At 37.8% G+C, this 14,464-nt stretch overlaps 1 protein-coding gene across 2 annotated transcripts in view; it reads left to right on the top strand.

The window, feature by feature from the left end:
• Window positions 1–14,464, top strand: part of hob (bridge-like lipid transfer protein family member hobbit) — a 113,352-nt gene that overhangs the window by 65,045 nt on the left and 33,843 nt on the right. For both annotated transcript variants that reach the window (XM_071669577.1, XM_071669576.1), the window contains exons 24-32: window positions 2,243–2,443; window positions 3,599–3,690; window positions 4,709–4,810; window positions 4,953–5,086; window positions 7,270–7,408; window positions 7,655–7,736; window positions 9,394–9,551; window positions 12,580–12,735; window positions 12,945–13,148. In XM_071669577.1, coding sequence (XP_071525678.1) covers window positions 2,243–2,443; window positions 3,599–3,690; window positions 4,709–4,810; window positions 4,953–5,086; window positions 7,270–7,408; window positions 7,655–7,736; window positions 9,394–9,551; window positions 12,580–12,735; window positions 12,945–13,148 — 1,268 coding nt within the window. The remainder of the gene's footprint in view (window positions 1–2,242; window positions 2,444–3,598; window positions 3,691–4,708; window positions 4,811–4,952; window positions 5,087–7,269; window positions 7,409–7,654; window positions 7,737–9,393; window positions 9,552–12,579; window positions 12,736–12,944; window positions 13,149–14,464) is intronic.

Genomic DNA, 14,464 nt, shown 5'->3' with positions numbered 1-14,464 from the left:
GAATTAGTTATCTCTGTGATGTGGGTTTTCGAAGGTTAATTAGACATTAGTCATTTTTTTCTTACCTATTTGCCATTTCCCGCGTTAGCGAGATAGCATTAAGAACAGAGGACAGCCTTAGAGGGAGTATCCTCACTTGGCCCCCTTCTCTGTTACTTCTTTTGGAAAATTAAAAATGAGAGTGGAGGATATCCAGCCCCCCCGCTTCCTCCCCTTTTAGTCACCTTCTTCGACACACGGAAAACATGGGAAGTATTCTTTCTCCCCCTATCCCAAGGGACAATTACAGTAATACCAGGCTTATATATGATGTTGAGAGGTGGAATTTTAGAACCATTGAAGGAAAGTTTTAAGGAATGTAAGTAAGAAAAGTGGGAAGAAAAGGTGTTTGACAACTAGGTATGGTCTTCCTCACTGTGAAATCCTTTCCATTTGTGAGGGTATAGAAGTAATGACAGAGTGTGACTTTGATTGTATAAGAGAAGATTTAAGATAAATCGAAGAATTCAGTGTCAAGTCATCAGTATACGGATCACTATCAGTGAAGGCAAAGATAGGTATGTCTAATGGTATGGTAATCCCAATGATGTATGGATGATGGGCATAGGCTCTAAATGAAAAAGGATAGAACAGGATGGATTTGTTAGAATGAGTTGTTTGATGAAAATATATAATGTGAGGACGGTTGATCGAATAAGAAATGATAGGGAGAGACAGAGATGTAGTAGTAAGAGGAGTATGGATAAGAAAGCTGAACAGGGTATACTAAAATGTTTTGAACATTTGGAGAGGATTAGTAAGGTGAGGTGAGGAGGAGTAAGAGTGTATTCATGCTAGAAGTGGAGGGAACAATGAAGAGGGGGAAACCAAAGAGATGTAAGGATGGATTAAAAGGTTCCTGATCATGCAGAAATGTAAGAGGCCATATGAAACCATTGAAAGGTCTCGGGGCCTGGTTGTGGATATGGTGCTATGGTTTCATGCATTGTACATGACAGATTAAGAGTGGATGTGAGAAATGAAGTCATTCTCAATCTGCTCCTATTGCTACCTTGCTAATGTGAGACTCTTATGAGCAAGAAAAAACTTAAACACTGATGTCTTATATCTGCAATTTTTTTTTTCATTTCATTTTTTTCCTGTTTGAACCACATTTTTGTCTTGTTACAGCTATTGCTGGTTACAATTTCCCAGTAGGGTGGATATAATTATGTTTAATGCCTTTAAAACCTTCCTGTTTGTCCCTCTAAAACTACTCGTTTCACTCTGAAACTCCTCTTGACTTTTCCATCTTTGATGGTTTTGTAATTCTGCCATTGAACACAGTGAACATACTCGTATTATTGCAACTTATAATGCACTTAGGTAACCCCACATAACAGCATTACCTATACCTGCCTAAGGAAAGCTGTAAGTCCTCTTCAAGTGTTGAAGATTATCTTATTAGCAGTTTTTTGGAGAGTACAAATGATTGGTTAATCCTGCTCACTTGTCTGTGACACATCTGTCTCTGCATCCTTGCTTAGTAGATTCAAGTCTAAAGCAGTCTAACTTAAAAACTGTCCCACTCAGACATCAAATCTTGATCCAGCTGTTTACACCTAGCTATTGGTTCTCTTTTTTCTCTTCTATAAATATATTGATTTCAAGAGCTGGCTTTTTTGCATACCTCTACCATAAGCTAGACCATAGTATATTTGACAACCCATTTTATCACATGATTACTGTTTAGATGTTTGCAACTCATGGATGGGCTTTTGTCATTTTTGTTTCTTTCTCTTTACTGCTAGACTTTGGAACTCCAGACCGTCTCATGTCTTTGCTATTAGTTTTGATCTGCCTCTGTTTCAAAGATGAGTATTCCAGTCAAACGACCAGTGGATTACATCCCTTTAACCTTCATCCTGCTTTTTTTTTTTTTCCCCCTTTTAATGCTTTATTCATGACCCGGCTTTGATGAGGACTTCTGTCCATTGACTGGAGTGTTGTTATAAAGATATATAGGCAGGAAAGAGCAAGCAGGTATAAGAAAAAGAAATCTTGGTGTTTTTGTCTATTGTGATTATTATATTTTCTTGGGAGTATTAGGTAAAAGTAAAATCTAACATGAGGAACATGCTCATCTTAATTCCAGTGGGATGTTCATTTTGAAAATAAAGTTTGAGAATGTAATTCTACCTTAAGTTTTGGGGCCACTTCACATTTAGATTATGTGTCCTTTCTCTATTTCAATGAATTTCAGCGCTGTCTCTGATCAATCAACCATCACGTGACCCTTCTACACCATTGCCATGGTGGGATAAAATGCGGCTGCTTTTCCATGGACGACTAACCCTGATGGTGGAGCGCATGACTTTACTGCTTCATGCCTCCTTAGATCCATACAACACTACGGAAGAAATGGAACTCACTTGGACTAATCTTACCATGGACTGGACTAATGGTAAGTCATTTAGTATGGCAACTCTGTAAAGGATGGTAGCACATTCTTTATTACAAAAATATTGATGCAATTAGAAATAAAGATAAGAGAAGATTCTCAGTTGTCCCAAAGGTACACAGAAGGAGAAAGGGGAAATATGGAATTGGAAAAAACAAATAGAATTTAAAATAAGGTAAATCTAGAGCTTTTTTACCTTATCTTACCTTGCTGTCATAGCAGTCCTTTCCATGGAACTTCACACATTTATCTGAAAGTCAGCAACATCCATTAGTCAGGACCACATGTCATAAAGTTTTGTGATCTTTTTGTGCCAATATGGAGAAGTGAAGGGTAATAGAGCAGTTAGTGTTTAGTATCTTCAGTGAAGTATTTGCATCATGGACGTGATAAACAGTGTTTCTAATGTTGGTGGTGTCCAGAGCACAGATAGGAATGGGTTACTCATTTGTTTCTAGGGATTTTGAATGGAAATGATAATGAAAGACTACATATTGACTACACTTTGGATATGGACAAAAGAATATCATGGTTAATGGAAGATAGAACAATTATCATTATGTGATTTACTGCCTCACCCATGAAAACAAAAACCTTTAGAGGGGTGTTACCCATGATGGACTGACTTTGAGGCTCCTGCAAGAGCTTTATGTGAAATCAAGTGTGTGATTATAACGTCACAGCTGTGGTTTTCTCTTAGGATCATGAAAAAATACTTGCTGTAATGATTTCATTTGTAATGACATGATAGGCGCTAACCAACTGCCTTCCCAGCCCAGTCTTAAACTGTCCTCCATCAGATTTACTTCAATCTGAAATTACTTCTCCCTTGACCCATGAGTTACACATTCTAGTGTACATTCTGGCTATTCATCTTTTTAACATTACAAATAATGAATCAACATATCACAAGATGCAACTTCCACTCTGATGACACTGAATATCTACTCAACTGTCTTGCAATCATCTCACAAAGACAGACACACAACAGTGTTGCATTTTTTGACCAGTGGTACCACCCAACATACAATTTTGGCTTCTGAGTACTACCAGTGGCCCCATTGAAAGGGACCTTGGGACAGGAAGGTAAGGCAAGGTAAGATATACATATAGAATGTTTGTACTGTTGAGTAATAAAACTATTTTTGTCTTTTACAGCAAAATTAATTTTCAAGGGAGAATTGAATGTGTTTGTTAGGACAGCATCCAAGTATGATGATGCTCGACTTCTTCATTTACCAAACCTAAAGGTAAGTTGCACTCCCAGTATATCCCTTTTTCTTGAGGTATTATTTTAAACATTTGAAATATTTGAGAAAAGATGTAAATATGATTTTTGTTGTATTTCCATTTGTTTAGTGTTTGTCTGAAACTTTTTGCTGGTGACGTTTTCTAGGGGACCTCAGGACCCTAAATAAACATGTGATGGGTACTGTATTGTGTAGAAAATTCCTCTTCCTCACAGGGAATAGTAGATTTATCAGTGTTAGCAAGACATACATGCAATCAATATTTGACACATTGTTAAAGAAGCCATAGCACTATTGACAGTGCTGGATAGTAGATAGTTCCATCCATCCTAATGCCCAGTAAATCTGACTCCCAGTCAAGCTCTGTGTTACTTGGCTCCTGACATGACTGGGAGAGATTTCCACTTATGTAAACCATGAAGTGGGTAAGTGTATCATTGCCTTCATAAGCTGTGCCATCATTTTCATTGCCAACATGTACTCAAAACACAAATGTACCAGCCACCTACCAACTCAAGTGCATCATTGATGGTGAGTATGGTTCCAGATTTTACTGATCTTAACAGAGCTAATGAAAAGTAACCCAGAAAATTGTGAATTCCAGATGGAGAATGGATAATGTAGCTTGCTACCTTCTTTAATATTTTGAATACCTTGATTAGCTAGCCAATGGTAAGTGACTGTGAATGAAACTAATATTAAAGTTTATTTACTTAAGTTGACAAACTGTGGTGGCCTACCTGCCCATTTGAACAGTTTAGGAAACCCTTAGTGTTTAATGGTTGCCTTCTTTAGTCTCATATGGTGGATGGGTAGAGTCCTAACCATATGTGCCATATGGTGTGAATTTTCCCTCATGCATGGTGGTTAGGACTGGAATGGTCAAGAATACTCCTCTGAGTAAAGACATGTCTTTGATGAGCATTGTCATGTTTTTCATTTTAAACTAGCATGTAAACAAGCACTTCAAGTTTTATGTCTAACGTTACAGCTATATATATATTTTTTTTTACTCTAGTTAACAGTGAAGTTGAACTGGCAGTGTCATGGTAACCCAAATGACCATCATTCAGTCATGCTGTGTGCTCATGATAAACTTCCAGAATACTCAAGCAATCAGGTACTATTGTTTTACATTCTTATGTTTTCTTTAAGTTTGGTGCCATGAAAATCATAGTTGAAGAAAGATCTACATAGGACATTTCTTTGATCAGATGTGCTCTTGAATGCATAATTAAAAAACAACACTTTTCTATTTACAGGAACATGATTCATATAGAGCATTTCGCTCACAACATTTGAATATGAACATTGTACTTGAAACGAAGACCCTGAAGAAGAATAATACTATTATTACTCCAGTCATTGAGGCTCTGTTTTATGGAAGTACTCTCAGGTGAGACCATAAAACTAAATTGTAACATTTGTTATATTTCGTATGTGAATTGTATTATAGAATTGTGATTGTGAAATGGTAAGTGAATCATTTCTAGGTTATTTATTTATTTTGCTTTGTCACTGTCTCCCGCATTTGCGAGGTAGCGCAAGGAAACAGACGAAAGAAATGGCCCAACCCACCCCCATACACAATGTATATACATACACGTCCACACACGCAAATATACATACCTATACATCTCAATGTACACATATATATACACACACAGATACATACATATATACCCATGCACACAATTCACACTGTCTGCCTTTATTCATTCCCATCGCCACCTCACCACACATGGAATACCATCCCCCTCCCCCCTCATGTGTGCGAGGTAGCACTAGGAAAAGACAACAAAGGCCCCATTCGTTCACACTCAGTCTCTAGCTGTCATGCAGTAATGCCCGAAACCACAGCTCCCTTTCCACATCCAGGCCCCACACAACTTTCCATGGTTTACCCCAGACGCTTCACATGCCCTGATTCAATCCACTGACAGCACGTCAACCCCGGTATACCACATCGATCCAATTCACTCTATTCCTTGCCCGCCTTTCACCCTCCTGCATGTTCAGGCCCCGATCACACAAAATCTTTTTCACTCCATCTTTCCACCTCCAATTTGGTCTCCCACTTCTCCTTGTTCCCTCCACCTCCGACACATATATCCTCTTGGTCAATCTTTCCTCACTCATTCTCTCCATGTGCCCAAACCATTTCAAAACACCCTCTTCTGCTCTCTCAACCACGCTCTTTTTATTTCCACACTTCTCTCTTACCCATACATTACTTACTCGATCAAACCACCTCACACCACACATTGTCCTCAAACATCTCATTTCCAGCACATCCACCCTCCTGCGCACAACTCTATCCATAGCCCACGCCTCGCAACCATACAACATTGTTGAAACCACTATTCCTTCAAACATACCCATTTTTGCTTTCCGAGATAATGTTTTCGACTTCCACACATTCTTCAAGGCTCCCAGGATTTTCGCCCCCTCCCCCACCCTATGATTCACTTCCGCTTCCATGGTTCCATCCGCTGCCAGATCCACTCCCAGATATCTAAAACACTTCACTTCCTCCAGTTTTTCTCCATTCAAACTTACCTCCCAATTGACTTGACCCTCACCCCTACTGTACCTAATAACCTTGCTCTTATTCACATTTACTCTTAACTTTCTTCTTTCACACACTTAACCAAACTCAGTCACCAGCTTCTGCAGTTTCTCACATGAATCAGCCACCAGCGCTGTATCATCAGCGAACAACAACTGACTCACTTCCCAAGCTCTCTCATCCACAACAGACTTCATATTTGCCCCTCTTTCCAAAACTCTTGCATTCACCTCCCTAACAACCCCATCCATAAACAAACAACCATGGAGACATCACACACACCTGCCGCAAACCTACATTCACTGAGAACCTATCACTTTCCTCTCTTCCTACACGTACACATGCCTTACATCCTCGATAAAATCTTTTCACTGCTTGTGACAACTTGCCTCCCACGCCATATGTTCTTAATACCTTCCACAGAGCATCTCTATCAACTCTATCATATGCCTTCTCCAGATCCATAAATGCTACATACAAATCCATTTGCTTTTCTAAGTATTTCTCACATACATTCTTCAAAGCAAACACCTGATCCACACATCCTCTACCACTTCTACCGATGATTTTTTGTATAACAAACTCGCTTAAAGCTTGAGAGGCCAATGTATATTATATAATTCAGTTATAGCTTATGATAGTGAAACAGAATATTGTTATAGCATTGTCATAACTGTCAAATTGTGATGCATATTCAATTGTTTTCAGTACTTTCATTTCTCTCTGATTGGAGGGTCTAGATATCCTTTATATAGGATCACAAAGGCAGGAACATAGTGACTAACGATGTTGGCATAAAAGTTAATGCATCAAATGTTTCTAGGTTTTTGAGAGAGCATTTTGCACATAGGCACTAGCAGTTGATGTATCATTAGTCCACCAATGATATATTGTAGTTTTTATCTGGGTTGTAAGTAACAGTCAGTGATTATACATTACATTTTTAGTAGTCTTTACTTATCTATACCAAGTTGAGCATACTCACAAAAGATGATTATGTTTCCCCTCAGGTGGTTTGAAAACCTGAAATTTATTCTTTCTGGTGTTGCACGGCCTACACGTCGTGGCCCTCTTTTCAATAACATTCAAGCGCGCAAACCTCAACTCTCACGTCACTACAATACAATTCACCTCTCAGTTTCATTTCAGGTGAGATGAAATTCTAAAAGTTTAATGTAGTAATCAAGGTTTTGTAACAGCTTACTCTTCTCCTTGTAAAAATTTGACCAACAATGAAATTAAGCTTAAGAAAAGAAGTAGCCAAGCAAATAAGTTTCCCTGACGACTTAGTTCATTTGTTCCTGTTGCTGCCTTGCTCACTGATGAAAAGGCTGTTTGGTATGAAAAGAAGAGAAAATTTTTTACAAGTATTGATGTAATTTCCCTTCATTTCAGAGATTTGATGTCAGATACTGGATGTCAGTTGGTGTCAAGAAGGGATTCCATCTCAGTGGGGAACGACTATCTCTTAGCTCAGGTTAGTACCTCCGCTAAAATTCTTTGATCTTTCTGGAAGCATGTTACTTGTATAGACAGTATTGTACATCATTGTCACTCTAAATGTTGTTTTATTCTGTTAGAACACAAGAATGTTAGTACAAGAATTTGAGTCATACTTATCTGAGGAGTGTAGTTTCAGAGAAGTGATTGTGTGGTTGATGGGAATTTCGGGTTAGCTTAAAAAGAGTTTTTACCATATTGTTTTTCAAACCATTGCAGTTTGAATATTTTTGCCACTTTTTTAGTTGCTGGAGTTAGGGGGGTCTGTGAATAAAGGTTATTGAACAGTGTGGAAGGGATAAGCTTTTTATTTCTGCATGGAGATTGGTGGATAATTGTGAAGTAACTTGTATTGGACAAGAGTAGTGTTATTGCTAACCTTAGAATAGATATCACATGCTCTGTTAGGTTTCTTTGTATTTCATCAGTCTTGCATGAAAAATATTTTCTGTTATATTTCATTGTCAATAAAAAACAGATCAGTCATACCATCTTTACCTTCTGTGTATAGTGCTTTAATCGCATTTATTCCTAGACATGTATATGTATATATGTATATGTGCATGTGTGGGTTAGGCCATTCTTTCGTCTGTTTCCTTGAGCTACCTCACTAATGCGGGAGACAGCGACAAAGTATAACAAATAAATAGAAATACTTTTATGTACATCTTTTTCTTCTTTTTAGACACTCAGAGCCATTGATGCACTCATTCCATATATCTTTTCACCTTTATAATTTTCTAGCCATTGGATGTTCCCACTCATCCTTCCACTAGATTACTCATCCATTAATATCACCCATGACAATGAGCTTCTTCCCTGGATGAATCTATTTATCTGTCTATCAGTGATGCTCATTCCCTTTGGGAACTCCCCCCAGGGGGTGGCCAAAGCAAGAGTCTCCGTAACTGGTGGACTCCAGGGATGCTTCTCTTCCTTTAGACATCACCCTAGATAGGCCACTGGCAGATGGGAGCTCTAGCACAACTCCTACCTAATCTTCCTGCTGACTACTTCTACCTGATGTGTGTATCTAGTGTTCCAACATACTACTTCTACCCAATGATTCCACCTAATTTTCCTACCATTGCTTCTATCTAATGTTTCTTTTTAATGTGTATGTCTGATGTTCCTACCTACCACTTCCATTTATTGCTCCTACCATTTTACCAAAAGACAGGGCTAGCACATAGCAATCATGGCAGGATAAGCTAGAGTTATGAAAAAATGACTTGTGTCAGTTTAGTGTGTCAAATGTTATGTGTGACAAGAAGAGATTGTATGTTTGTAGACAGAATGCAAACAGTCTAAATGTGGGTGAGGCAGAGAAAAAAGACAATTTGGGTCAGAGGAGTTCAACTTGACAACCATTGACTTGCTGGCTCGCTATGCAGCGGACACTAACCCCTCCCAGTACCCAGCCAGGTAGTACCAATAATTTCCCTCCCTGGTGGGTGGTTGACCACCAAGTAATTTTACCCCCCTGGTCAGTTGTTGCCTACCAACTACTATCTGAATGAAATGTCTCATTTATTCTTGGATCTACTTTCCGGAACTGTATCATAAATCTAACAAAGTCTGTCATTACATGATGTCCACATGTTAACAAGAAGTTATTTTTTGCAATGTTTCAGAACATAACTTGGCATTGATACCAGTCAGTGATGGGCTTCGACATCGTCCACGGAGCTGCTGGAGCATCGTTTTTCTAAATACTGAGTTATGCCATGCTCAGGTTTGGCTGCAGAGTGTCTTGAAAGACTATACATGCTTTCCAAATGAAGAGCAGCAGGTAAGGTTCTTTTTTTGCTTTCATCTGAAAAAGATTTGTGTGATCAGGACCTGAACATGCTGGAGGGTGAGAGGTGTACAAGGAATAAAGTGAGTTTGAATGATGTGGTATACCAAGGGTCGACATTCTGTTAATGGACTGAACCAGGGCATGTGAAATGTCTGGGGTAAACCATGGAAGGGTCTGTGGGGCCTGGATGTACACAGGGAATTGTGGTTTCGGTGTATTACATGGATGGCAAAACTGCTTAGACATCCCTAGATGCCCAGCTTTTTAATTCACTTCATAAAAACTAATGTGGTCCTTGCTTTGTTGATAAAAAGTTACCATAAACATTGATAGTTACTCAGAATTTAAGCTTGCAGTACAGACTAGCAACCATCCTCAGGTTTGTTATCCCATATTACCTTCTAAGCCAGTTCACTTTAGGTTAACACTCCTTTTTGATCTGTCTCTCAATGAGATTTTCCATCATTCTCCTTAGTTCCTTTTTTAGAAAAAACAGTTAAGACAGAATAGTTTAGCAAATATCTGGTAGCAATGTGTGAATTTTTATTATAAGGATGAGATACACATAGATGTTATCATCACTGAGCATATGTTATTGATTTTCCACTGTAATTTGAATTTTCATCTCTGACCCCTTTGTCCTTATCCAGTGGCACTATAAAGGCATTTCACTAGTCCTCAGACTCCTCACCTTTAGCCATACCTGTGTTGAAAATACCAACTAGCCAATTAACAACACAATCACCCCCTCTACCAAGAATCTCAACTGCAATCCCATTCACTCCAGATACTTTGCTGCATTGTATCGTACATAAGGCCTTCACCACGTCTTTTCTTTTCACAAAACCACTTTCCTTGAATCTCTCACTTTGCATAACTCCATGCCTAAAACATCCTATGTCTTCCACCCTATAATTGAACACAATTAAGTCCTTCAAAATGCTCACTCTTTCTCCTTTTCACCTCATTTTTCCCTGTTATCACGTACCCATTTTCCCTCTTCACCACTGTTTCATTTTTACTTTTGCTTTTCTCACTCTGTTAACTTCCTTCCAAAACATTATCCAATTCTCCCAGACGTTTGTTTATACTTGCTCACCCCAAATCACACTTGCTCCCTTTTTCAGCCCTGCATCTTCCTCTTGACATCCTGTTGCTTTCTCCTGTACATCTTCCAATTACATCCCAGCAGATAAGGCCCATTCACTTCTGCTTTTTATTTTACAAGCAACTTAACTTCCTTATCCCACCTCTCACAACCCTTTCTTGCCTGTTCACTTCACTTTCCAAATGTCTCGCACTTCTTTCTTGCTTGATTTTAGTTATTCTCTTTTTTGTATTAGGAACCTTACCCTTTCTCATCCTAAGAGTTTTAGATAGATAGATTATGGCTTGGACTGAATTGCATTTGTCCTCAGAAAAATATATGCATGAGATGAATGCCTGATTCAATTATTTGATACATTCTCAGGTAGATTATACTACATTTGCTCTGCTTTGACAGTCCTGCTTTGATTCTCTTGGTGTGGATGTTTGTAAGCCTTATACATATTGCCTAGGTTACATGTTGAATGAGGTACTTTTTTGCAGACTCTACTTATTTTTTTGCAGAAGTCATGAGTAAAAGTCATATATAAATGAAGATTTCAGATGATTTTTTCTATTACCACAGTTGAATCCTCATGTGCACTACATGAATTATCATTTATGATAGATTAGGGTTATTGATTATATTTTCTTTAGATATTCCATTTTCATGTTTTATGTTATGATATACTTGACTTAAGGAGTGATTTTTTATGTTGAATAATATTGAATATTAACTCTCTTGTTTTTGTAGTATGTAGTCATAGTAAATGAGGCATTTTAGCATGCCAGGATATAATTGTGGTTGTTTCAAGCACTGGAATGGAGCAGGGTATAATTATGAGTGATGCACAAGGTGGTCTGGGCTAACAATAGCTTACTGTGTTTTCATGTATGGTATTATCTGATACAAATGCTGCAGTTTCTTAATTATGATCTTCATTGTTAGTTAAATGAGGATAAAATGTATGTAATCATGAGTGATTGAAGAATAATGGAAGAAAATCATGGTTAACAGAAATTTTACATTCTGAGGCGATCATGATTGACAGATCACTATTCTTAAGATAGTGGATTTTGGTTCTGTAACTTGGAATGATAACAGAATAACATCTGATGGTGAATTCACTGTAAAGAGAGGATGATGAAGAATGATAGAGATGAGATCACTTGATGGTGAAGTTAGCTACCAAAGACTTGGTTGCAAAATGATATATTTTATTAGATTTCTTTTTGTGATTTGGTAGGTGCAAGTTTCAGCAATGAAAATGAGCAACCTGCCCTCACTAGTATGTTTTTTAATGAAAAATATGATGTCCAGAATTGATGGCTTGTTGATATGGGTGAACATATGAAGTTGGGGAAATGCTAACTCAAGTCTAAATTTAGTGCACCAAATGATCAGTCTCATAGTAGGAAATAGTTCACTGAGTAAGGTGCCTCTTCCCTTGTGATTTTATTTTTGTTCTAACAGTTTTCCAGTTTCTGGGTTTGGTGACTCAGGAATTTTGGTTAAAAGCATTTCATCTACCAGCACAGAAAGAAGTCTCATGCTTAAAACCAGTTTTTTACTTGCACATCTGCTAGTGTGTCAGAGTAGTGGGCATTCTCTCTACTTAGCCTAAGGGGATGGGGTCCCAGTTCTTCAAAATAATTACTTCAAAAATTGTAAGCTAATGTGTGCATTTACCACACAATGTAAATGGGACCAAAGTTAATATATACATCCTACCTTCAGTCCGTAAACTTTTGTAAACAATGAGATTTTCGTGCATTTTTTCTCAGACGAGTATCTTTCACCTGTATAGTCCTGGTATCCTAGGAAGCACTGAATGTCTTTAAGTTAACATATGTGAAGGATCATTATCATTTAACTCATATAGAACATGTTATATTTTCAGATTTTGATTAATTGATTATGATTAAATTTCAGGAAACTTTATCACAACCAGTTGAAAAGTTCTACTTCTTGAATGTAAGCAAAGTAGCATATATGCGTGAGACCTTAACCCCTACACCATCAGGACCCTTCCATGACCCAAATCAGCGTGATACACCCAATCATCGACTTGTGGTATATGGCCTTAAGGTAATGACTCCTATCATTGCTTTCAAGATAATTCATGACAGGTGGAGAATAGAAATATGCAAGGGAGGCCATTGTTCATCTGTTCCTGACAGTACCTCACTGAGTTAGAAAAAGTATTTGTATATTTGAAAAGAATATATGTTTATTTGAATATGTATGAGGGAGAGAATACCTATGATTTTTATTTAATTTTGTTTTACTTATTACAGGGTGCGTGGACAACTAATAACCGCGATATTGTCTTTGCTCTGTATGATTCCTGGACCAAATCACAGCAGCTACGTCGCAACCTCACACCTGATATAATAAAGAGCTATAATCCTGAGGCTTCCACCCCACAGAAGCCCCGAAGTCGTTCCTTAACAGATAATAACACTCAACAGAGCCTTACATCTCCTACAGCATCATTACAGGTACTCTTTCAGTTTTTGATTGCTGACAATCTTTCCATAATTGCTGTGTGATCATCATGTGTTACTTATAAGTCACTATTTTCTAGCTGTAGACTAATTTTCCTAAAGGAATATTTGTATTTTTACTGTTCATGCTCAAAGAGTTCCCTTATGTTTACATAAAACCAGATCTCCCAGAGATCCATTTCTTTGTTTCAGAATGTATATATCCACCTACCAAGTAACAGTGGCCGTTCTTTGTGGCTTTTCCTTAATTTTCATCAGTTTTTTTAGTCAGGAACCTTGTTTTTTGTGTTCTAGGTTGTTTGCATTGGGCTATGATCTCAGACGGTGCCAAAGTCTGAGGGTTGTGTGTTTTCTTACTTTTTCTCAGGGAATCCCCATAAATCCTGCAGAAACTTATATATTAAGGACTGTTAGGCTGTCTTGAAGACATATTTAATATGTTTTTCTTTAAACCATTCATATGAAATGAAATATGTGTTTCTCATGTTTGCAAATTTTTTCTCAGGTTTAGGAAATAAGAAAATATTTGTATGATATTGAATAACTTTCCTCATTCTTTTCATTTTTTTTTTTTTTTTTTTTTTTTGTACTTGCTTATCATTTCCTGATCTTGCAAGGAGAAGAATAATTGTGCCACTTGCTCACACCCACTCTTTGGCTGACTTGCATGCTCAGTACACCCAGGAAATATGATGGTGCTACAAGACTGTGCCTTCAAGTGGTTGCTCCACAATTGAAAAATCACCATCAGCAAATTTGTATTACTTTCAGTGACTGAAAATTAGTACAGTCTCACTGGGGAGTCTTTTTGCTCCAAAGGGACCCATCATATCCTGTCTCCTGCAGGAGCTCCATAAAATGGGTCTTTATATTATTTTTTTATTATACTTTGTCGCTGTCTTTCGCATTTGCGAGGTCTTAGGGTTATATAATTGACTACATGTATAGCTGTAATACAGAAACCACTGCATTTCAGTATATCCACATTTTTCTCTTAGCAACATTCGTTTGCTTGTTTAATCCTCTTTAATAGAATTCTCTGCACATTATATCCAGGTTTTTGCTTTTCCTGTCTTTATCAGAATTTTTGCAACTGTTTCAGTCTCATCCCAAACTAAAAGAATTTTCATTTTATTTTTTTTTTTTTTTTTTGCCGCTGTCTCCCGCGTTTGCGAGGTAGCGCAAGGAAACAGACGAAAGAAATGGCCCAACCCTCCCCCATACACATGTAAATACATACGTCCACACACGCAAATATACATACCTACACAGCTTTCCATGGTTTACCCCAGATGCTTCACATGCCCCGA

The sequence above is a fragment of the Panulirus ornatus genome, chromosome 14 (genome assembly GCF_036320965.1).
Source record: "Panulirus ornatus isolate Po-2019 chromosome 14, ASM3632096v1, whole genome shotgun sequence".
NCBI classification, from domain to species: Eukaryota; Metazoa; Arthropoda; class Malacostraca; order Decapoda; family Palinuridae; genus Panulirus; species Panulirus ornatus.
This window is presented reverse-complemented; position numbering and strand designations above follow the sequence as displayed.